At 45.5% G+C, this 23,277-nt stretch overlaps 1 protein-coding gene across 1 annotated transcript in view; it reads right to left on the bottom strand.

Annotated features, from left to right (window-relative positions):
• mcoln1a (mucolipin TRP cation channel 1a) overlaps nt 1-19,719 on the bottom strand; it is an 81,855-nt gene extending 62,136 nt beyond the window's left edge. Inside the window, exons 1-3 of the mRNA XM_063036006.1 lie at nt 19,620-19,719; nt 15,461-15,693; nt 2,156-2,323 (exon numbers count right to left, since the gene is read on the bottom strand). Of these exons, the coding sequence (XP_062892076.1) occupies nt 2,156-2,323; nt 15,461-15,693; nt 19,620-19,644 (426 nt within the window). The 5' untranslated portion in view covers nt 19,645-19,719. The remainder of the gene's footprint in view (nt 1-2,155; nt 2,324-15,460; nt 15,694-19,619) is intronic.
• Nucleotides 19,720-23,277: the final 3,558 nt, after the last annotated feature.

The following is a 23,277-nucleotide window of genomic DNA, read 5'->3' on the forward strand; positions in this document are numbered from 1 at the left end:
AATGATGCCTGAGAAGTTGTAATGGGGGACAAGAAAATTAGGATGAACTTAATAGGTATTTGGTGTCTGTCTTCACTGTGGAAGACACTAACAGTATGCCATATTTCCAAGAGTCAGGGGGCAGAGGTGAGCGTAGTTGCTATCGCTCGGGAGAAAGTGGGTGGGAAGCTGAAAGGTCTGAAGGTCAATATGTCACCTGGACCAGATGGACTACACCCCATGGTTCTGAAAGAAGCAGAAGAGATTGGAGAGGCATTAGGAATGACCTGTCTGGAATAGAGACATAGAAAATAGGTGCAGGAGTAGGCCATTCGGCCCTTCGAGCCTGCACCACCATTCAGTATGATCATGGCTGATCATCCAACTCAGAACCCTGTACCAGCCTTCCCTCCATACCCCCTGATCCCTTTAGCCACAAGGGCCATATCTAACTCCCTCTTAAATATAGCCAATGAACTGGCCTCAACTGTTTCCTGTGGCAGAGAATTCCACAGATTCACCACTCTCTGTGTGAAGAAGTTTTTCCTAATCTCGGTCCTAAAAGGCTTCCCCTTTATCCTCAAACTGTGACCCCTCGTTCTGGACTTCCCCAACATCGGGAACAATCTTCCTGCATCTAGCCTGTCCAATCCCTTTAGGATTTTATACGTTTCAATCAGATCCCCCCTCAATCTTCTAAATTCCAATGAGTACAAGCCTAGTTCATCCGGTCTTTCATCATATGAAAGTCCTGCCATCCCAGGAATAAATCTGGTGAACCTTCTTTGTACTCCCTCTATGGCAAGGACGTCTTTCCTCAGATTAGGGGACCAAAACTGCACACAATACTCCAGGTGTGGTCTCACCAAGGCCTTGTACAACTGCAGTAGTACCTCCCTGCTCCTGTACTCGAATCCTCTTGCTATAAATGCCAGCATACCATTCGCCTTTTTCACCTCCTGCTGTACCTGCATGCCCACTTTCAATGACTGGTGTTTAATGACACCCAGGTTTCGTTGCATCTCCCCTTTTCCTAATCGGCCACCATTCAGATAATAATCTGTTTTCCTGCTTTTGCCACCAAAGTGGATAACTTCATATTTATCCACATTAAACTGCATCTGCCATGAATTTGCCCACTCACCTAACCTATCCAAGTCACCCTGCATCCTCTTAGCATCCTCCTCACAGCTAACACTGCCGCCCAGCTTCGTGTCATCCGCAAACTTGGAGATGCTGCATTTAATTCCCTCATCCAAGTCATTAATATATATTGTAAACAACTGGGGTCCCAGCACTGAGCCCTGCAGTACCCTACTAGTCACTGCCTGCCATTCTGAAAAGGTCTCGTTTATTCCCACTCTTTGCTTCCTGTCTGCCAACCAATTCTCTATCCACATCAATACCTTACCCCCAATACTGTGTGCTTTAAGTTTGCACACTAATCTCCTGTGTGGGACCTCGTCAAAATGGTTCCAGAGGATTGGAAAATTTGTCCATCCACTCTTCACGGGAGGGAGACAGAGGAAGGAAATTACAACCAGCTAGCCTGACTTCAGTGGTTGGGAAGTCCATTATTAGGGAGGTTCAGGATACTTAGCACATGATAAAGTCAGCCAAGGTCAGCAATGGTTTCTTTAAAGGGAAATCTTGCCTGACAAATCTGTTAGAATTCTCTGAGGAAATAACAGGCAGGATAGACAGAATCAATGGATGTTGTTTACTTGTTTTTCAGAAGAGCTCTGACAAGGACTAGATGAGCTAAATAGCCTAATTCTTTCCTATATCTTACGATTTTGCAAGAAAGCAAACCTTCACATGGTCCAAGTTTGAAGACTATGGGGCTAATGATGTACTCTGTCCAACATTTAACCTTTTCCAGTATAAATAAAGTATTTTGTCATCCATGGTGGGATCCTGTCAAGCATTTTACTTTGTATATGGTGACTACGAATCAGAACATTACTTGTTAATTATATTAACCATAAACTTAAAATAGTGAAACTTCATTCAGCGTGATGGAATCCAAAGAGATACTTATTCAGATTAGCCTACCAGCTGAAAGCAAGCTACACATATCAAGTTACCTTGCACTGTAATTTAAAGAGATATTTAGAAATTAGGCAAGAGTCCAAATCCTAACAGGAAAGAGTCTAATGGAAGCAAAACAACCAACCTGTTCAACTGTGTAGAAAATACATTCATAAACATCCGCCTTCGTATACACAGCATAGGAATCTTCCAAGTCATCTGAATAATTCTTCAAGAATAGATGTTTAAAAGTCATTGTGTTTTCCCCGGTAAAATCCACCACCATCTGGTTACTCAACCCAAACAGGATTAACTGTGAGAGAGAGAGAAAGAGGCATCAGTTTCTAAACACGTTTTTAATGCCTTAATAACAGGGTTTTCCCCCACTTCTGTGCTTTATGCCGTGTGAGGAGAACATTTGCAATTTTTTGGCATACTTTTGTTTTGCACAGGACCCTCACGTACAGGGGTTCCCAACCTGGGTCCACGGACCCCTTGGTTAATGGTAAGTTATTACATAAAAAGGTTGGGAACCCTTCCTCTAATGGTTCAGCACAAGCAAGTAACCTTGTGGAGAAGGAAGATCAAGGTTAGCTTATTGGAGAATGTCTATACTCGTCAATCCCCTGGACTAATTCAAGGATGAATAATTCCATTACCACACTCAGAACAATGGCCAAAAGAGTATCTTTGTCTTGGGACCAATTTACCAATATTCTTCTGTCAGTTTAAAGTTACCTGATTATTTCTTAAATGTTTTTAGAGGAGCTTGTTACCACATTAAAGTACTTTTCAATCATAGTACTTTCAGCTCCACATAGACATGATGCCATTCACAGGTAATAAATCTCCCCCTTTCTTTAGCAGCTTCACTATCATTCCCACCCAAATCTACCTGGCCTCTGTATAGTCCAACTGTCACTACATATAATGGTAAGGCAGACTACGTGACTGACCTTTGAAACTTTCTTTTATATAAACGATACTGGTTCCCACTCTTGGGGCTCACCAACAGGCCATTTTTCAATATCCCAAGGACATGGCCTAGAAGACGAGCGGGACCTCAAGGTTCTGAGGCTTTGCAGCCCTGGGGACAAGCTGACTTAAGCAGGTGCTGCTGACTGAAGCGTCACAGGAAAAAAAAATGGAATATCAGGAAAAGCAGATCAGTTGGGGGCTTTGCTATTGCTTGCTTGGTGGGTGGAGGATGCTGATGCTTTTTTGCTGAAGTAAGGAAGGGCTTTTTTATTTTCTTCAGTGGTTTGAACGGGGCGCGACTGCACAAGCTCGTGAAGATCAGCCAGTGAGAACAGCTTCAGTATTCACTACGGAAAAGGATCCTGAGAAGGGATGACTTGTAGTGGACTGAAAAGCTTGAGCATGTAGATATTAAGGAAGAGGATGTGCTGGAGCTTTTGGAAAGCATCAAGTTGGATAAGTCACCAGGACCGTACGGGATGTACCCCAGGCTACTGTGGAAAGCGAGGGAGGAGATTGCTGAGCCTCTGGCAATGATCTTTGTATGATCAATGAGGACAGGAGAGGTTCCAGAGGATTGGAGGGTTGTGGATGTTGTTCCCTTATTCAAGAAAGAGTAGGGATAGCCCAGGGAATTATAGACCAGTGAGTCTTACTGCAGTGGTTGGTAAGTTGATGGAGAAGATCCTGAGAGGGCAGGATTTCTGAACATTTGAACAGTCATAATATGATTAGGAATAGTCAGTGTGGCTTTGTCAAAGACAGGTCGTGCCTTATGGGCCTGATTGAATTTTTTGAGGATGTGACTAAACACATTGAAGGTAGAGATGTAGCTGTAGTGTATATGGATTTCAGCAAGGCATTTGACAAGGTAGCCCATGCAAGGCTTATTGAGAAAGTAAGGAGGCATGGGATCCAAGGGGACATTGCTTTGTGGATCCAGAACTGGCTTGCCCACAGAAGGTAAAGAGTGGTTGTCGATGGGTCATATTCTGCATGGAGGTCGGTCACCAGTTGTGTACCTCAGGGATCTGTTCTGGGACTCCTACTCTGATTTTTATAAATGACCTGGATGAGGAACTGGAGGGATGGGTTAGTAAATATGCTGATGACACAAAGGTTGGGGGTGTTGTGGATAGCATGGAGGGCTGTCAGAGGTTGCAGCGGGACATTGATAGAATGCAAATCTGGGCTGAGAAGTGGCAGACGGAGTTCAACCCAGATAAGTGGAAGGTGGTTCATTTTGGTAGATCAAATATGATGGCAGAATATAGCATTAATGGCAAGACTCTTGGCAGTGTGGAGGATCAGAGGGATCTTGGGGCCTGAGTCCATAGGACACTCAAAGCTGCTATAGGGGTGTATGGGGCGTCAGTGAGGGATAGCATCTCTGGTAGGAGAACATGTTGCATCCTTTTCAAGGAGGTTAGTCCACCTTTGGTCCCCACTTGTCACTCAGCTCTCACCTGTGGCTCCCCGTAGCTGTTTGCATGTGACAGTGGCCACACCCCAGGCAATGGCTTCAACAAGCCGGCTAAACCAGCTGAGGGTAACCGACGGGTATCAAACCCTCAGTGAGGCAGGGAGATGTCTATTCCAGCATGTGAAGACAGACTCCGGCGGATTGAGCAGACAAGACTAATGGAAGGTCCAACGGTCAAGAAGGCGGTCTCTGCAAGCGTCGTGGAACATGTAGAGCAGGACGAGAGATAAGACATGCTGATCATCCACTATGCCTAGTCCCATCTCCAGCCATCTCGACTCGTCTTACCTCTGGATCCAGATGGGAATTGGGAAGAGAGAGCGAGGCTGATACTGCGCAACTCTCCCTCACTTAAATCCAAATCGAGCGCTAGTCTCAACATCATCATCACCCTCAACCTTTGAAGTCCTGTGCCGATGGGCGAGCGACAAAGCAGCAGGTGTGGATACACTAGCTGTACTCAGACCTGCACACAGGTGACTCAGATGTAATGGCCGTTTTTCGCTGACCGAAGCAGCAGTGAAACTCAGCGTCTACCTGGGCAACTGAGCAGCACTCTTTAGGAATGCACTGCTCACCTCTGTAGTGTGAGGAAGGGGCTAGAAAAGGTGCCCTAAACATTGCCTGCTTCATTACACCCTGTCCAGTCCAGTTTACCACGGCTGGAGAGGATCATATCTTGGCGGTCGAACAAACACAACAAAACGCAAAGTGACACCACTCACCACTGGTACTTGGAACGTGCACACACTATTGGACAATTCGACAGCAAACAGACGAGAGAAGAACAGCCTTACTTGCCAGAGAGCTTGCAGGATACAACATTGACATAGCAGCCCTGAGTGAGGCTCGTCTTGCCAACGTAGTTTCAGCCAACTGAAACTGGAGGCGGATACACTTTTTTCTGGAGCGGTCGCAGCAGCGATGAGCGTCGTGATGCTGGAGATGGATTCGCCGTCAGGAGTCACCTTGTTCGGAAACTTGCCAGTCTCCCCAAGGGTGTGAACGACTGGCTCATGACACTACAGCTTCCGCTACAGAACAGAAGTCAAGCCACAATGACTAACCCGGACGAAACAAAAGACAGGTTCTATGAAGAACGAGGCGCTCTACTATCAGCAGTGAGCAGCACCGACAAGCTGATCTTGCTCGGCGACTTCAATGCAAGAGTAGGGTGCGACTCTGCAGCCTGGCAGGGAGTCGTTGGGAGTCATTGAGTGGGCAAATGTTACACTAACGGTCTACTCTTACTGAAGACATGTGCAGCACGACCTCATCACCAACACAACTTTCCGCCTGCCTACCCATATCAAGACCTCCTGGATTCACCCCCGCTCTAAGCATTGGCATCTTATCGACTATGTCATTGTCAGGAGAAAAGACAGGCAGGACGTCAGGGTGACCAAGGCCATGTGTGGTGCTCACTGATGGACAGATCAAAGGCTCATTTTCTCCTAAATGAAGCTCCACATCAGACTCAAGAGGAAGCAAGGCTATGAAAAGAATCAATGTGGCCAGGCTGAAGAACCCCAGCATTGCTTCAGCACTGGCTGAAGATTCAGAAACCAAGCTTGCAGCCTACACCTTGCAGGCAGCGCTGTGGACGACTGGGATCGCTTCAGGGATGCTGTCCATTCATCTGCACTGAAGATGCTAAGGCTCTCTACCCACAAGCAGCATGACTGGTTCGACGAGAACAATGAGGAGCTACAGGCTCTACTTGTTGAAAAGCACTGCCTTCATCGTGCCCATCAGAACGACCCATCATCAGCTGCCAAGAAAAACGCCTTTACCAGTGCTCACAGGATAGTTCAAAATAAACTGCGTAAAATACAAGATACACATCAAAGTTGCTGGTAAACGCAGCAGGCCAGGCAGCATCTATCGGAAGAGTTTCAGTCGACGTTTCAGGCCGAGACCCTTCATCAGGACTAACTGAAGGAAGAGTTAGTAAGAGATTTGAAAGTGGGAGGGGGAGGGGGAGATCCAAAATGATAGGAGAAGACAGGAGGGGGAGGGATGGAGCCAAGAGCTGGACAGGTGATTGGCAAAGGGGATATGAGAGGATCATGGGACAGGAGATCCGGGGAGAAAGATGGGTGGGGGGGGAAGCAGAGGATGGGCAAGGGGTATAGTCAGAGGGACAGAGGGCGAAAAAAAAGAGTGAGAGAAAGAATGTGTGTATAAAAATAAATAACGGATGGGGTACTAGGGGGAGGTGGGGCACTAGAAGAAATTAGAGAAGTCGATGTTCATGCCATCAGATTGGAGGCTACCCAGACAGAATTTAAGATGTTGTTCCTCCAACCTGAGTGTGGCTTCATCTTTACAGTAGAGGAGGCCGTGGATGGACATGTCAGAATGGGAATGGGACGTGGAATTAAAATGTGTGGCCACTGGGAGATCCTGCTTTCTCTGGCGGACAGAGCGTAGGTGTTCAGCAAAGCAGTCTCCCAGTCTGCGTCAGGTCTCGCCAATATACAGAAGGCCACATCGGGAGCACCGGACGCAGTATATCACCCCAGCCGACTCACAGGTGAAGCGTCGCCTCACCTGGAAGGACTGTCTGGGGTCCTGAATGGTGGTAAGGGAGGAAGTGTAGGGGCATGTGTAGCACTTGTTCCGCTTACAAGGATAAGTGCCAGGAGGGATGGGGGGGACGAATGGATAAGGGAGTTGCGGAGTGAGCAGATGTGCATGAAATGGGGGAGATGCGTTTGAGAGCAGAGTTGATAGTGGAGGAAGGGAAGCCCCTTTCTTTAAAAAAGGAGGATCTCCCTCGTCCTGGAATGAAAAGCCTCATCCTGAGAGCAGATGCGGCAGAGACGGAGGAATTGCGAGAAGGGGATGGCATTTTTGCAAGAGATAGGGTGAGACGAGGAATAGTCCAGATAGCTGTGAGAGTCAGTAGGCTTATAGTAGACATCAATGGATAAGCTGTCTCCAGAGATAGAGACAGAAAGATCTAGAAAGGGGAGGGAGGTGTTGGAAATGGACCAGGTAAACTTGAGGGCAGAGTGAAAGTTGGAGGCAAAGTTAATAAAGTCAACGAGCTCAGCCTGCGTGCAGGAAGCAGTGCCAATGCAGTCGTCGATGTAGCGAAGGAAAAGTGGAGGACAGATACCAGAATAGGCACGGAACATAGATTGTTCCACAAAGCCAACAAAAAGGCAGGCATAGCTAGGACCCATACGGGTGCCCATGGCTACACCTTTAGTTTGGAAGAAGAGGGAGGAGCCAAAGGAGAAATTATTAAGAGTAAGGAGTAATTCCACTAGACGGAGCAGAGTGGTACTTCGGTACTCCCACTTCCTCCACTATCAACTCTGCTCTCAAACGCATCTCACCCATTTCACGCACATCTGCTCTCACTCCATCCTCCCGCCGCCCCACTAACAATAGGGTTCCCCTGGTCCTCACCTACCACCCCACCAGCCTCCGGGTCCAACATATTATTCTCCGCAACTTCCGCCACCTCCGACGGGATCCCACCACGAAGCATATCTTTCCCTCCCCCCCCACCTGTTTTCCGCAGGGATCGCTCCCTACGCAACTCCCTTGTCCATTCGCCGTCCCCCCCATCCCTCCCCACTGATCTCCCTCCTGGCACTTATCCTTGTAAGCGGAACAAGTGCTACACATGCCCCTACACTTCCTCCCTTACCACTATTCAGGGCCCCAGACAGTCCTTCCAGGTGAGGCGACACTTCACCTGTGAGTCGGCTGGGGTGATATACTGCGTCCGGTGCTCCCGATGTGGCCTTCTGTATATTGGCAAGACCTGACGCAGACTGGGAGACCACTTTGCTGAACACCTATGCTCTGTCCACCAGAGAAAGCAGGATCTCCCAGTGGCCACACATTTTAATTCCACGTTCCATTCCCATTCTGACATGTCCATCCACAGCTTCCTCTACTGTAAAGATGAAGCCACACTCAGGTTGGAGGAACAACACCTTATATTCCATCTGGGTAGCCTCCAACCTGACGGCATGAACATCGACTTCTCTAACTTCTGCTCGTGCCCCACCTCCCCCTAGTACCCCATCCGTTATTTATTTTTATACATACATTCTTTCTCTCTCTTTCTCCCTCTGTCCCTCTGACTATACCCCTTGCCCATCCTGTTTCCCACCCCCCCCCACCGTCTTTCTCCCCGGATCTCCTGTCCCATGATCCTCTCATATCCCCTTTGCCAATCACCTGTCCAACTCTTGGCTCCATCCCTCCCCCTCCTGTCTTCTCCTATCATTTTGGATCTCCCCCTCGCCCTCTCACTTTCAAATCTCTTACTAACTCTTCCTTCAGTTAGTCCTGACAAAGGGTCTCGGCCTGAAACGTCGACTGAAACTCTTCCAATAGATGCTGCCTGGCCTGCTGCGTTTACCAGCAACTTTGATGTGTGTTGCTTGAATTTCCAGCATCTGCAGAATTCCTGTTGTTACGTTTTTTTAAAATACAAGATGCCTGGCTGAGCGCCAAGGAAGATGAAATACAGGGATACCACTGACAGAAACGACTTGAAACGATTCTATGAAGCCCTCAACATTCTCGACGGACCTCAGTCTCTCGGGAGTTCCCCCGAGTATAGATGCTACAACTCTCATTACAGAGAAGGCTCAGATCTTGCAGAGATGCGCTGAACACTTTGAAGTCGTCATCTATTAACCATGAGGCGACAGACTGGATTCCCCAGGTCGACATCAACAGCACCATGGATGACCCACCAGTAGTAGCTGAAGTCACAAAAGCTGTCAGTCAGCTATCCAGTGGCAAAGCCCCAGGGGCAGACACCATACCTACAGAGATCTACAAAGCCAGTGGTCCTGTACTTATACAGAAACTCATCGAGTTGCTCCAGTCTTTTTGGAAGGATCCATTCCTCAGGAACTTAAAGATGCATCCATCGTACACCTCTACGACAGGAAGGGCAATCGACAAATATGCGACAACCACCAAGGAATCTCGCTGCTCTCTATCGCAGGAAAATCTATCGCAAGAGTCCTACTAAATCGTCTGGTCACTCATCCAGAGCTGGGCCTGCTGCCAGAGTCACAGTGTGGCTTTCGCAAAGGTCGTGGGACTATTGACATGATTTTTGCCGCATGCCAACTTCAGGAGAAGTGCCAGGAGCAGAATCGCAAACTCTACACAACTTTTGTTGACCTCACAAAAGCCTTTGACACTGTCTGCCGACAAGGCCTGTGGAGGATCATGTCAAAGTTCGGCTACCCCAACAAATTCATTCAGATGGTACGCCAGTTCCATGATGGCCTGATGGCCAGAGTGCTGGACGGCGGAGAATCCTCTGAGGTATTCCCAGTCACCAATGGTGTCAAACAGGGTTGTGTGCTCGCACCCACACTGTTCAGCATGTTTTCTGCCATGCTGAATGATGTCTTCCAGGACAGTGATGCTGGAATCAGCCTCAAGTACAGAGTGGACAGGAAATTCCTCAACCTGAGGAGACTTCAAGCCATTACCAAAGTGAAGGAGACTGTACTGAGAGACTTCCTCTTTGCCGATGACTGCACCCTATATGCTGGCTCGGAGACGGGAGATGTCAACATAGACAAATTCTCCATGGCTTATAACAACTTTGGACTCACCATCAACATCAAAAAGACCAAAGTCATGCACCAGCCTGCCCTTCACACCGTACACAGAACCGGAAATCACAATCAAAGGACAGAAACTACAGGTAGTTGACCAGTTTACTTACCTTGGTAGCACCCTCTCCCGAGCAGTGACTATCAACACACAAGTTAACTGCAGAATAGCAAAGGCAAGTTCTGCTTTCGGTAGACTGAACTTCACCGTATGAAACGTGGACGGTGTATCGAAGGCATGCAAGACAGCTCAACCATTTCCACATCACTTGTCTTCACAGAATATTAGGCATCAGATGGCAAGATTCTCTCTGGAGCAAGTCTACCATTAGTCCACACACTGCTGATGAGAGGACAGACCCGGTGGGTAGGTCATGTCATCCGCATGCCAGGTGAGCACATACCCAAGCAGCTCCTTCTTGGGGAACTCTCTGCTGGAAGATGCTCACATGGAGGGCAGAAGAAACGTTACAAAGACACACTAAAGGCCTCCCTGAAGTCGCTTGACATAGACACAACCACCTAGGAAATGCTGGCACAAAATCGCCCTACCTGGCGCAGCCTTATCCACAAAGGCTGTCAAGCTTACGAAGCAAGGTGCATTGAAGCACAAGTGCAAGCTGCGCAAGTCCAGAGCCACCAGCGCAACAACTGCAGTGCCTACACATGTCTGCCCAACATGTGCCAGGACATTTCGTGCCCGAATTGGTCTGACCAGTCATCTTCGGACACACCGCATCCAGTCTCAAAGTGACTAATGGTGTAAAGGTCTACATCGATGACAACGTTGGACGAACAACAAAGCTGCTATGCAGGTTGACTCTGTGGTTAAGGCGGCATACGGTGCATTGGCCTTCATCAATCGTGGGACTGAGTTTAAGAGCCAAGAGGTAATGTTGCAGCTATATAGGACCCTGGTCACACCCCACCTGGAGTACTGTGCTCAACTCTGGTCGACTCACAACAGAAAGGATGTGGAAACCATAGAAAGGATTTACAAGATTGTTGCCTGGATTGGGGAGCGTGCCTTATAAAAACAGGTTGAGTGAACTCAGCCTTTTCTCCTTGGAGCGATGGAGGATGCGAGGTGCACAAGATAATGAGAGGCATTGATCATGTGGATAATCAGAGGCTCTTCCCCAGGGCTGAAACAGCAAGCATGAGGGGGCATAGTTTTAAGGTGCTTGGAAGTAGGTACAGAGGAGATGTCAGGAGTAAGTTTTTTTGTTTACGCAGAGAGTGGTGAGTGCATGGAATGGGCTGCCAGTGGTAGTGGTGGAGGCGGACATGATAGGGTCTTTTAAGAGACTCCTGGATGGATACATGGAGCTTAGGTTTGGCACAGATTTGTGGGCCCAAGGGCCTGTATTGTACTGTAGATTTCCTATGTTTCTAAGGAGGAGGGGAGGTGCTTTGCTGCTGCTTGTGCATGGGAGTGGGGAGTAAAGGGAGTCTTCGGGATTCTGACATTTTTACTGTCACTCATTCTTTGGGCCACTCTTCTGTTTTTGTGAATGTCTGCAAAGAACAAGAATTTCAGGTTGTATATTGTATACAGATGAAGTCAGAAATTTACATACACCTTAGCTAAATACATTTAAACTCAGTTTTTCACAATTCCTGACATTTAATTCTAGAAAACATTCCCTGTCTTAGGTCAGTTAGGATGACTACTTTATTTTAAGAATGTGAAATGTCAGAATAATAGTAGAGAGAATGATCTATTTCAGCTTTTATTCCTTTCATCACTTTCCCAGTGGGTCAGAAGCTTACATACACTTTGTTAGTATTTGGTAGCATTGCCTTTAAATTGTTTAACTTGGGTCAAATGTTTTGGGTGGCCTTCCACAAGCTTCTCATAGTAAGTTGCTGGAATTTTGTTCCATTCCTCCAGACAGAACTGGTGTAACTGAGTCAGGTTTATAGACCTCTTACTTGCACACGCTTTTCCAGTTCTGCCCACAAATTTTCTATCGGATTGAGGTCAGGGGTTTGTGATGGCTACTCCAATGCCTTGACTTTGTTGTCCTTAAGCAATTTTGCCACAACTTTGGAGGTACGCTTGGGGTCATTGTCCGTTTGGAAGACCCATTTGCGACCTAGCTTTAACTTGCTGGCTGATGTCTTAAGATGTTGCTTCAATATATCCACATAATTTTCCTTCCTCATGATGCCATCTATTTTGTGAAGTGCACCAGTCCCTCCTGCAGCAAAGCACCCCCACAACATGATGCTGCCACCCCCATGCTCCACAGTTCCAATGGTGTTCTTCAGCTTGCAAGCCTCACCCTTTTCCCTCCAAACATAACAATGGTCATTATGGCCAAAGAGTTCAATTTTTGTTTCATCAGACCAGAGGACATTTCTCCAAAAAGTAAGATCTTTGTCCCCATGTGTACTTGCAAACTGTAGTCTGGCTTCTTTATGGCAGTTTTGGAGCAGTGGCTTCTTCCTTGCTGAGCAGCCTCTCAGGTTATGTCGATATAGGACTCGTTTTACTGTGGGTATTGATACTTGTCTACCTGTTTCCTCCAGCATTTTCACAAGGTCCTTTGCTGTTGTTCTGGGTTTGATTTGCACTTTTCGCGCCAAAGTACGTTCATCTCTGGGAGACAGAATGCGTCTCCTTTCTGAGCGGTATGACGGCTGCGTGGTCCCATAGTGTTTATACTTGCTTACTATTGTTTGTACAGATGAACGTGGTACCTTCAGGCATTTGGAAATTGCTCCCAAGGATGAACCAACTTGACTTCATTTTCTGACCTGAATCCGATAGAAAATTTGTGGGCAGAACTGGAAAAGCGTGTGCGAGCAAGGTGGTCTATAAACCTGACTCAGTTACACCAGTTCTGTCTGGAGGAACGGAACAAAATTCCAGCAACTTACTGTGAGAAGCTTGTGGAAGGCTACCCAAAACATTTGACCCAAGTTAAACAATTTAAAGACAATGCTACCAAATACTAACAGTGTATGTAAACTTCTGACCCACTGGGAAAGTGATAAAAGAAATAAAAGCTGAAATAAATCATTCCCTCTACTATTATTCTGACATTTCATATTCTTAAAATAGTGATCCTAACTGACCTAAGACAGGGAATGTTTTCTAGGATTAAATATCAGGAATTGTGAAAAACTGAATTTAAATGTATTTGGCTAAGGTGTATGTAAACTTCTGACTTCATCTGTACATTCTCTGATATTAAATGGAACTGTTGAACTACTGAAACATTTCCTCACCTTCAGCTAATTTGTTAGGACTGAGGACACAATCAAGGTGGATAAAATTTATGGAAGTTCAGTCGGTGCACAGCAAATATGTCTATTAACTAGTGAGTGTGAAGGTTAAAAGGCAGAAGCATCAGAAGGAATTTAAATACATTTGCACATTGCTAGAGGATGATGGGTTTCTGGAACTCTTTGCTGAAACAGGCAAATATTTTTAAAAAAAAACATATTTAGGTAACTAAATGGAAACAATGTACCCTTACCAAAAAGGCCAAGAGCATAAAAAAGGGAATTAGCATCAGCTGCTTTTCTTTCAGCCTATTTGAACACAGCCCACCAAATCATTGCTTTCTGTGGTGTGAATGTCTGATGGAGGTTGGTCAGTCAAATAGCACAAATTAGCTTAAGGGGAAGATTCTCTGTTATTGTGCATATTTATAGCACTGGGAATTAAAGAAAAACAGTGCAGCCATCAGAAATCTGAAATAAAGGCAAAAAAAATCCTGGGAATTGAGAAAAGGTCTGGATATCTCTGGTGCAAAACATAGGATGCTGGAGAGAAAAAGTATCGGGTTGAGACTCTCCATCTAGATTGCACCCACTGTTGTCACAGTCAGATGAAAGGTCTCAACCAGAACAAACAATGCATTTCACTCCATAGATGCTGTCTGATCTGCTGAGTTCTTCCAGCAGTTTGTTTTCAGTGGACTTGCCCCATTAGACAGAATGCTCCTTTACCTTTTCTAGAACTGAAACCAACTTGTTTTCTCTCTTTTCTAGTCTGAAAGAGTCTCAGAACAAAATACTACAGCACAGGAACAGACGCTTCATCCTAAACTGGGATCCATGGACCTCTTGCTTCATGGTATTGGTCCATGTCCTAAAAAGGTTAGAAACCCTTGCCTTAAAAGTGTTCTGCCTACACAGTACCCATATTCTATATTCTCTGCATAATGAGCCCATCTAAGAACATCTTGAATGCCTCATTTGTATTTGTCTCCACCCTCCGTCACCCACCACAACTCAAAAACAAAATTGCTTTACACATTTTAGCTTTTCACCTTAAACGCATGTGAGATATTCAAGTAGACATTTCAACCTTGGGAAAAATATACCAGCTGTCTATCGATGCTTCTCATTATCTTACAAACTTCTGTCAAGTCTCCCCTTAACTTCTCCTGCTCCAGAGAAAACAACCAGTCTGTCTAACCTCTCCTTACAGCTCATACCCTCTAATCCAGGCAGCATCCTGGTAAACCTCTTTGCCAAAGCTTCCACATCCTTCCTATAATGGGGTGACCAGAAATGAATGCAATACAACAGATGTTGCCTAAGCAAAGTTAAAACTCCATCTGTCACTTCTCTACCCAGATCCGAAACTGATCTACATACTTTTGTATCATTTGGCTATCTACACTGCCCACAAAACCACCAATCATTGTATCCTTTCTGAAGATTAACCACTCCTGAAGTGAAGGAATTTAATCCCTGAAAAACCAACCCTTTATATTGCAACTGCATTCTCGGATGTTCCCACTGAACCCGAGCCTGTGAAATCACCATATCCACCCCTACCCTCAGCAAGCCAATCTAAGCTGAGTGTATTGGCCCAGTCCAGTTAATCTTTCCTCATAGGCATCCCAGGAATCAATGCTGCTTTATATTCTTCCACCAAGATAAGGATCAGGTTAACTGGTCTGTTGTGCATTTTTCCTCTCTGTCCTTGTTAACAAAGAGGAATAACATTTACTACCCTTTGTTTTGTGAAAACCATTCTAGAACCAGTGCATTCACTGTCACCATAGCCAACTCTTAATATGGTAGACGCAAGTCATCAGGACCTTCAGTTCCATCCCATTAATTTCTCCAACAGCATTGCTTCATTAATGCTTCTCGTCCTCTTCTATAAATCATGTCAAGGCACTTTATATAAATTGATAAATCTTTTGGAGTGCAGTAGCTTGTATAACTTCAGCTGATATGTCACATGTGCCTGCAGGTGATTCCTGTGCGCAGACACAGGTCACCTCAGCAGATACTGCAGCAGCTGAGGAGCAAAGGTGACAATAAGCCCACTAATTGTCACTTGAGGTTCCAATTGCATTCCAATGTTTCCACCCAAACTCACTGCATTGTAGGAGCCCTGACACCTTACCTGTATTGTGACAAACATGAGCTTAAAGATTTGCACCACCAATTTGAAAGGCTTCCGTCCTTTTGCTCGATATTTGTCACAGGGACTCATGAAATAGTACTTCAGTGTCCTTTTCAGTTCTTCTTCTTTTGTGTCCAATGTTGCTTGAGAAGACAGATCAGAGTGAGGGGTGACTGTGTGGACAGAGTCTTGGGAGCCATAGCTGCTCACTGGTGTGAGCAGCTTTTCCCTCTCTAAACAGAAAGAGGAGAGTATAAAAATAAACTTCCAATAAAGCAGCAAACGTCAGGCTTCTGAACTCTCAGTGTGACCCCAGGCACTGTGCTCCCACCCTAACCCATAATCCCCACCTATTCCACCTGGGGTGGAAGATGATATCCAGTATCCCAACCGGAGAACAAGGGTAACACAATGCCTTGCCATCTTTGCACGCATGAAGAAATTCCAGTTTTTAAAAAATTACAAGTTTTATGTTGATTTATATACTTCATTACCAAATACATTTTAGGTGTACTTTATTCTGCACCTCAGATTTTGGGTACAGATGTGCAAATTGGGCAAGGGCAGATTTGCAATTTGAACAGCCATAACACACAGGACACCTTCACAGCAGGGCAAGCAGCATGTCAGAGTTTCCTTTACCAGAGAAAACATTCATCAGAGCTGAGATTTCTGGAGAAAAAGCAAAATGTGGATTGTAGAGCAGAGCTAGTGGAACAGAGCAGATAGTGGTGTGAGCTGTAGAAGAGATGGAACAGCAAATGGGCAGCAGAGCAACAGGACAAGTACCAACTGATTGGTCAGCGCAGAAAAATAACTATCTGAAATAAAATCTAGAGATGCTTAACTGTCTGAAACTGAGAAACTCAGGGTGAAGTCAGGAAGATTGAGAAGTGCTTCTTTGGAAGATGAGCTGACATTGAACTTCGCTGGAACAGTCTCAGAGGTCAGGTCAGGGTGAAAATGTGATTGTGAATTACAGCAACCCTAGGTCACCAATTCAGTAAATGCCACGCACAAACTGAAGGGTCAAGATCAAGAAATAACATTACAAATAAAAAAAAACCATTGTGGAATTTAGAAACATAGAAAACCTACAGCACAATACAGGCCCTTTGGCCCACAAAGTTGCACCGAACATGTCCCTACCTTAGAAATTACTACGCTTACCCATAGCCTATTTTTCTAAGCTCTATGTATCTATCCCAAAGTTCCTTAAAAGACCCTATCGTATCCACCTCCACCACTGTTGCCAGCAGCCCATTCCACGTACTTACCATTCTTTGCGTAAAAACTTACCCGACATCTCCTCCGTTCCTACTCCCAAGCACCTTAAACCTGTGTCCTCTTGTGGCAACCATTTCAGCCCTGGGGAAAAGCCTCTGACTATCCACATGATCAATGCCTTTTACCATCTTATGCACCTCCATCAGGTCACCCCTCATTCTTCGTCGCTCAAAGGAGAAAAGGCCGAGTTCACTCAACCTGTTTTCCTACAGCGTGCTCCCCAATCCAGGCAACATCCTTGTAAATCTCCTCTGCACCCTTTCTATGGCTTCCACATCCTTCCTGTAGTGAGGTGACCAGAACTGAGCACAGTACTCCAAGTGGGGTCTGGCCAGGGTCCTAAATAGCTGAATTCGTTTTCCAGAGTTGGTGGGAATCGCTTGATGGACACAGCAGCCTCCTAAGATGCGAGATTCAGTGAAATATTTGGTAAAGTATTCCTGGTACTCATTTGAACAGCCCAATTGACTAAGAAATGGTACTAAATTCTGAAGATTATGAACATGTGGATTAAAGAAGAGCCTTGTACCAGATCACACACAGCAACTGCTAAATATCTCTGGAAGCTCATAGGATGGCTCCCAATCAGCTCATCACATCCTCCCTAGGACTGAATCTTTTCTGAACACCTTCAACACCATCCATTTCATCTCATTCCTCAGACCCCACCCCACCCCCAAACTCTCTCTCTCTCGGCAAACCCAGGCCCACTATTGTCACATACCTATTCAAACACCAGCTTCCAATCCAGTTCCCATCTACCAGCCCTGAAATAGTGAGGGGCTTCAGCCACAGATCCACAATCACGGTTATCCCAGGCTCTTCCTTCAGTAACAGCACTAGAGTGACTATACATCCACTACTAAATGAAACAAGGCTCAAGAGTGGGTGAGAAACAAAGCAGAGTGAAATTAATCATTCACTGAGAAACAGACACTAGAGTCACCTCTCAACATATCTTTCAAACAAGAGTGCATCATAATGTCTGAATAATACAGCACAGAAACGGTCCCTGTTTCATGCCAAGATACTCAACTAAGTTATTTGCCTATGTTTGGCCCATAAACCCTTCCTACCCACATATTTGCCCAAATATCTTAAATGCTGTTATCATACTTGCCTCAACTACTCAAACACCAAGCTCCTCAACAGAGGGATGACAGGATTCTGCTCCCAATTCTTTATTTCTCAGGCAATCCCTAATTCTAGACCTGCAGAATCATCCACAGATTTGGGAGGTGGGGAGTGATCCAAGGGTTTCAGTTCTGTTCTCATGTGTTCCTTTACCTATCCCCACTATCCTGGAACACAAACATCTTTATAGCTGAAGCACCACTTGCACTTCTTCAATTTAGTGCTTGTGATGCAGTATATTGCACGGGGTTAAACAAATGCAGACTGGCTGCCTGCTTTGTAGAACACTTGCAATGCAATAAGTAACTGAGCTGCCACTTTAATTCTCTGCCCATGCCCACGCTAATTGCTCTTCCTTCAACTTTTTACTTTGCTCCAATGATACCCACAAAAAGCAGCATTTCATCTGTGTGCTGATGCCCTTGAGACTTTTAGGCTAAATTTAAAAAATTCTGTGGAACCTCTTTAGTTTGATGTTGGCTGGTTCTTCCCATTTTGGTTCTGCTTTATCTACTTTTCCAATTTGACAACTTTGGGCTGTACACTCCTAGACATTTACTGTTCTCTCCATTCTTCTTCGCTCTGCAGCTTAACACAATTTTCAGTCTGAAACATGCTGTTGATTGTTTCCAACATTTTCTGACTTTGCTTCATAATTAAGTGCTTCAGCATGATTTTGAAGACAGTTTACTAATAAAATTCCACAAACACGTCATCTAATTCAATTTTCACCGAGATAAAGTTTGGCCAGGATAAGTTCCCCTTTCAGTACAAAAAGGACTGTGAAAGCAATTGGTTGGCTGCTATATTGTGAGATTTTTTTTAAAAAATCAGGAAATAACCAGAAAGCCCTGGCAGTCTAAGCCATAGTCTTTACCACAAAAGCACAAATGCCAACTGCCCCTTTGCCCTCACAAATTCTGCTAAGCCTGGTATTTTCCAGCAGTCTTTTTGGTGTTGCAAATGACATGGTATCAACTTCACAATACTGTGGACGTCTTCCTGTTACCGAATATCAAGGGGAAATCGGAGAGAAATTATACAGCAAACACGAGGAAATCTGCAGATGCCGGTAATTCAAGCAACACACATAAAAAATGCCGGTGAACACAGCAGGCCAGGCAGCATCTCTAGGAAGAGGTACAGTGGACGTTTCGGGCCGAGACCCTTCGTCAGGACTAACGAAATTACACAGAATTCCTTCACCCTCACCACACCATGCAGAAGCTTTCTACCAAACCAGTTTGGTATCAACCTTTGTAGAAGATTACAGCTGAGTGAGATGAAAAGTGTATATGTTGCAATCCATACGCTATTACGGCTATTTAGGAGAGACTGGATACTTTAAGTACGGGAAAGCACTTCTGAAGCGTCACAAAAAAGAGGCAAGTCAAACATTTCAGACTTTTGCTCTTCCCTTTTAATAACGTTCAAATTCGGTTGTTTTATCAAGAACCCTTGTGTAGAGGGTTCAAAACAAAAGTCACGTGACCCGGTTTCTCTCTCCCCCACCCCACTCTGTACAAGAGACGTAGTCTCAATGTGCACATCGCGGCCCACACTACACTGTACAGAACAAACCGCTCTGGACCATGACAGCAGCCCTCCCACACCACCGTAAGCACCAAGATATCAGCTGAGAAAGAACGCCACATGCTCCACAATTAGGTGGGGTTAAAAAAAAGTGACCCAGTCACGGGCTGGGGAGAAGGCAGTGAAAGAGAGCCGATGACCGCACCTAACTCCCGGCGACTCCTTGACATAGTCCCCCTCAGGCGAACTGTCGTCAGGCACACCGACCGCTTCCAGCACCCCGCAGTCACCGAACACGTCACGTCGCGATCGCGTGACCCCGTCAATCATCTCAGGCACCGCCCATCTTCTGCCGACTTTTAATGATGATTGGCAGTCCCACTTAAAGGTGCATTACCGCCAACAGCCGGAACTGAGTGCGGTGCGGAGAGTTTGGGAAATAAAACCCCTACTTCTTCTTCATCAAATGAAAACTAAATTACCCCAAAAAGCACTACAGCTTGTAAATAATGAAAGACAATATTATGAATTAAAGTCACTTCCGGAACTTCTGTACCTCCTTCCTGACGATAACAATGAGAAGCGGGCAAGTCTTAGGTGGTGGGGGTGTCATAGTCCCTTCTGGCAATCCCCCACCATGCCATTTACCTCAGGAACTGGGCCTCAATCACCTCATTTAAATTCCCATCATTCCCAGGTTCCACTAACTACACACACCTGCTTCCCATCAGAAACTGCAGGGTAAAGACTCTGTGACCACAACAAAGAGTTGCCAGTTTGTTGGTTGACTCTTGTATGAGTAGCCTTGTTCCATGGTTCTTAGGACTATCAGTTCTAAGGCTAGCATCCTTCCTGAATTCTCTACTAAAACCAAGACTTTGGCTAAAGATTCACTCTGGACGCTAATTCCACACTCGCTACGACCATAATGCCTCCCGACTCGGCCCCCGCACCTGTGTCCAGCACTTGGGTTCATACCACCGCCACATCCTTGCAACGGGGGGGTCCTTAAAGATGGATGCCGCCTTCCTGAGGCATCTCTCCTTGAAGATGTCTTGGATACTACCAAGGAGAGTACCCACTAATTTTACAAGTTTCTGCAACTTACTTTGATCCAGATCAGTAGCCCCCACCCCCACACCAGACAGTAATGCAGCCAGTCAGAATGCTTTCCACGTACATCTGTAGAACTTTTTGAGGGTTTTGGGTTTAAATAAAATAGGTGCTGGATATGAAGCAAAAAGCAAGAATGTACCGGAGCTCAGCATCTGTGGGAGAAAATGGACACTGTCAATTTGTCTGACATTTCTTCAGAGATTTTGAACACACCCTTGAGCCTTTCTTTCTCCTGGTGGACATCTTAGAGAGGGTAATCTAGTTATCATTGCTGGCGATGTTGGCTTGGGCAAAGTCCCAAGTTTGGAGCATTTGCAGAAGCAGCTTTGCGGGTGTTTTTCCAGGGCCTTTCTGCAGCCCAAGTCTCGGAGCATTGCAGGGCATCGAGTTTTACAGCATGCGACAACAGAACACTGGAGGAACTTAGCAGGCTTCCAGGAAAAGTAAGGGCAGTGGGCAGTAAGCAGTCGTGCAAGGTTCCTCTGTGGCCATTTGCCTCACAGCCAGATATACCTCAAGATACAGCTGAGTGTGATGTACTTTCAGGGGCTAGCAGCACAGCCAGATCTCTGGCACTGTGCCTGGCTCTCAGGCTCAGAGGGAAAGGGTGTAGTCAGACAGGGTGAAAGTAATAGGAGACTCATAGTGAGACAGACATGACATTCTGTGGCCATGAAAGAGACTCCAGAATGGTGTGTTGCCCCCTGAGTGCCAGGGTCAAGGAAGTCTCTGAGCAGCTACAGAAAATTATCAAGGCAGACTGCGAAGTGCAAAAGGTCATTATACATTCCAGATTGTTTAATATAATTTCAAAGTTCTACATAAATTTATTATCAAAGTACGTATATGTCACTATATACAACCCTGAGATTCATTTTCTTGCAGACATACTTAATAAATCTATAGAACAATATGCACCAACTTGAGCAAAAGACAACAAATTACAAATTAAAAAAAAGAAGAATAAATAAGTAGGTAATAACTATCGAGAATATGAGATGAAGAGTCCTTGAGGTGAGTCGATAGCTTGTGGAAACATCTCAATGATGGGGCAAGTAGAGTTATCCCCTTTTGTTCAGGAGCCTGATGGTTGTGGGGTAATAACTGTTCCTGAACCTGGTGGTATGAGTCCTGAGGCTCCTACACCTTCTTCCTGATGGCGGCAGTGAGAAGAGAGCATGTCCTGGGTGGTGGGTCTCTGATAATGGATGCTACTTTCCTGCAACAGCATGTTGTGTCGATGTGCTGAATGGTGGGGAAGGCTTTAACCGTGATAAACTAGGCTGTATCCACTACTTTTTGTAAGGTTTTCTGTTCAAAGGCATTGGTGTTTCCATACCAGGCTGTGATGCAGCCAGTCAATATACTCTCTACTGCACATCCATAGAAGTCCATCAAAGTTTTAGATATCTTGCCGAATCTTCACAAACTCCTAAGGATGTAGAGCTGCTGCCGTGCTTTCTTAGTAACTGCACTTACGTGCTCAGCCCAGGACAGGTCCTCCAAAATGATAACACTGAGGAATTTAAAGGTGCTGATCTTCTCCATCTCTGATCCTCTGATGAGGATTGGTTCATGGACCTCCAGCTTCCTTCTCCTGAAGTGAATAGTCTTACTGAGATTGAGTGAGAGGTTGTTGTTGTGGCACCACTGAGTCAGATTTTTAATCTCCCTCCTATATGCTGATTCATCATCACCTTTGATTTGGTGTTCAATAGTGATGTCATCAGCGAACTTGAATATGGCAGTGGAGCTGTGCTTCACCACACCATAAGTGTAAATTAGGGCAAGGGGCTGAGCAGGCAGTCTTGCAGTGCACCTGTGCTGATGGATATGCTTGCCAATCCCAACTGACTGAGGTCCGCAAGTGAGGAATTCGAGGATACGGTTGCACAAGGGTTTTGAAGCCAAGGTCTTAGAGCATAATGATTAGTTTTGAGGGGGTGATGGTATTGAATGCAATCAATAAAGTTGTGTTCATCTTTGCAGACCAGATTTTCCAGGGTTGAATGAAGAGCCAATGAGATGACATCTGCTGTTGTGAATAAGTACACAAGTGTAACAGAGAAGACAATTATTGTTACTCCGGATTCAATACAGTGCGAAAACCAACACAATAAGCTAAGCAACACAATAAATAATAAGTAAGTTTTATATATATATGAATTGTATGTCCATAAAGTGGTGCTAGGCACAGAAGTGTCCGTACATAAGGTGACTGTGACTGGCAGGAAGTGATAAAGTATTCGTAGTTGCGGGTGTAGTAGGGTGGGTTAGTGGGTAGAGGTGTTGATCAGCCTTACTGCTTGGGGAAAGTAACTGCTTTTGAGTTTGGTGGTCCTGGCATGAATGTTACATAGCCTCCTCCCAGTTGGAAGTGGGACAAACAGTCCATGAGCAGGGTGGGTGGGATCCTTCATAATGTTACATGTTGGTACAAATGACATAAACTAAACGAGGGGCAAGGTCCTGCAGAACTAGTAGAGGGAACTATGTAAGCAATAAAAATACATGTTCTCAAGGGTAATGATCTCTGAATTACTTACTGCATGTGCCATATGCCAGTGACTCCAAGGAAGGTTGGCCAGATAACTGCACGGCTCAAGAGCTGGTTCAGGGATTCAGGTTCTTGGATCATTGGGATTTTTTCTAGAGTACAGGCAATCTGTACAAGAGGGATGGTTTGCACTTGAATCGGAGGAGGAACAATATCCTAAAAGGGAAAGTTGCTTTTATTTAAAACTATA

Source organism: Mobula hypostoma, chromosome 29 (genome assembly GCF_963921235.1).
Source record: "Mobula hypostoma chromosome 29, sMobHyp1.1, whole genome shotgun sequence".
Classification (NCBI taxonomy): Eukaryota; Metazoa; Chordata; class Chondrichthyes; order Myliobatiformes; family Myliobatidae; genus Mobula; species Mobula hypostoma.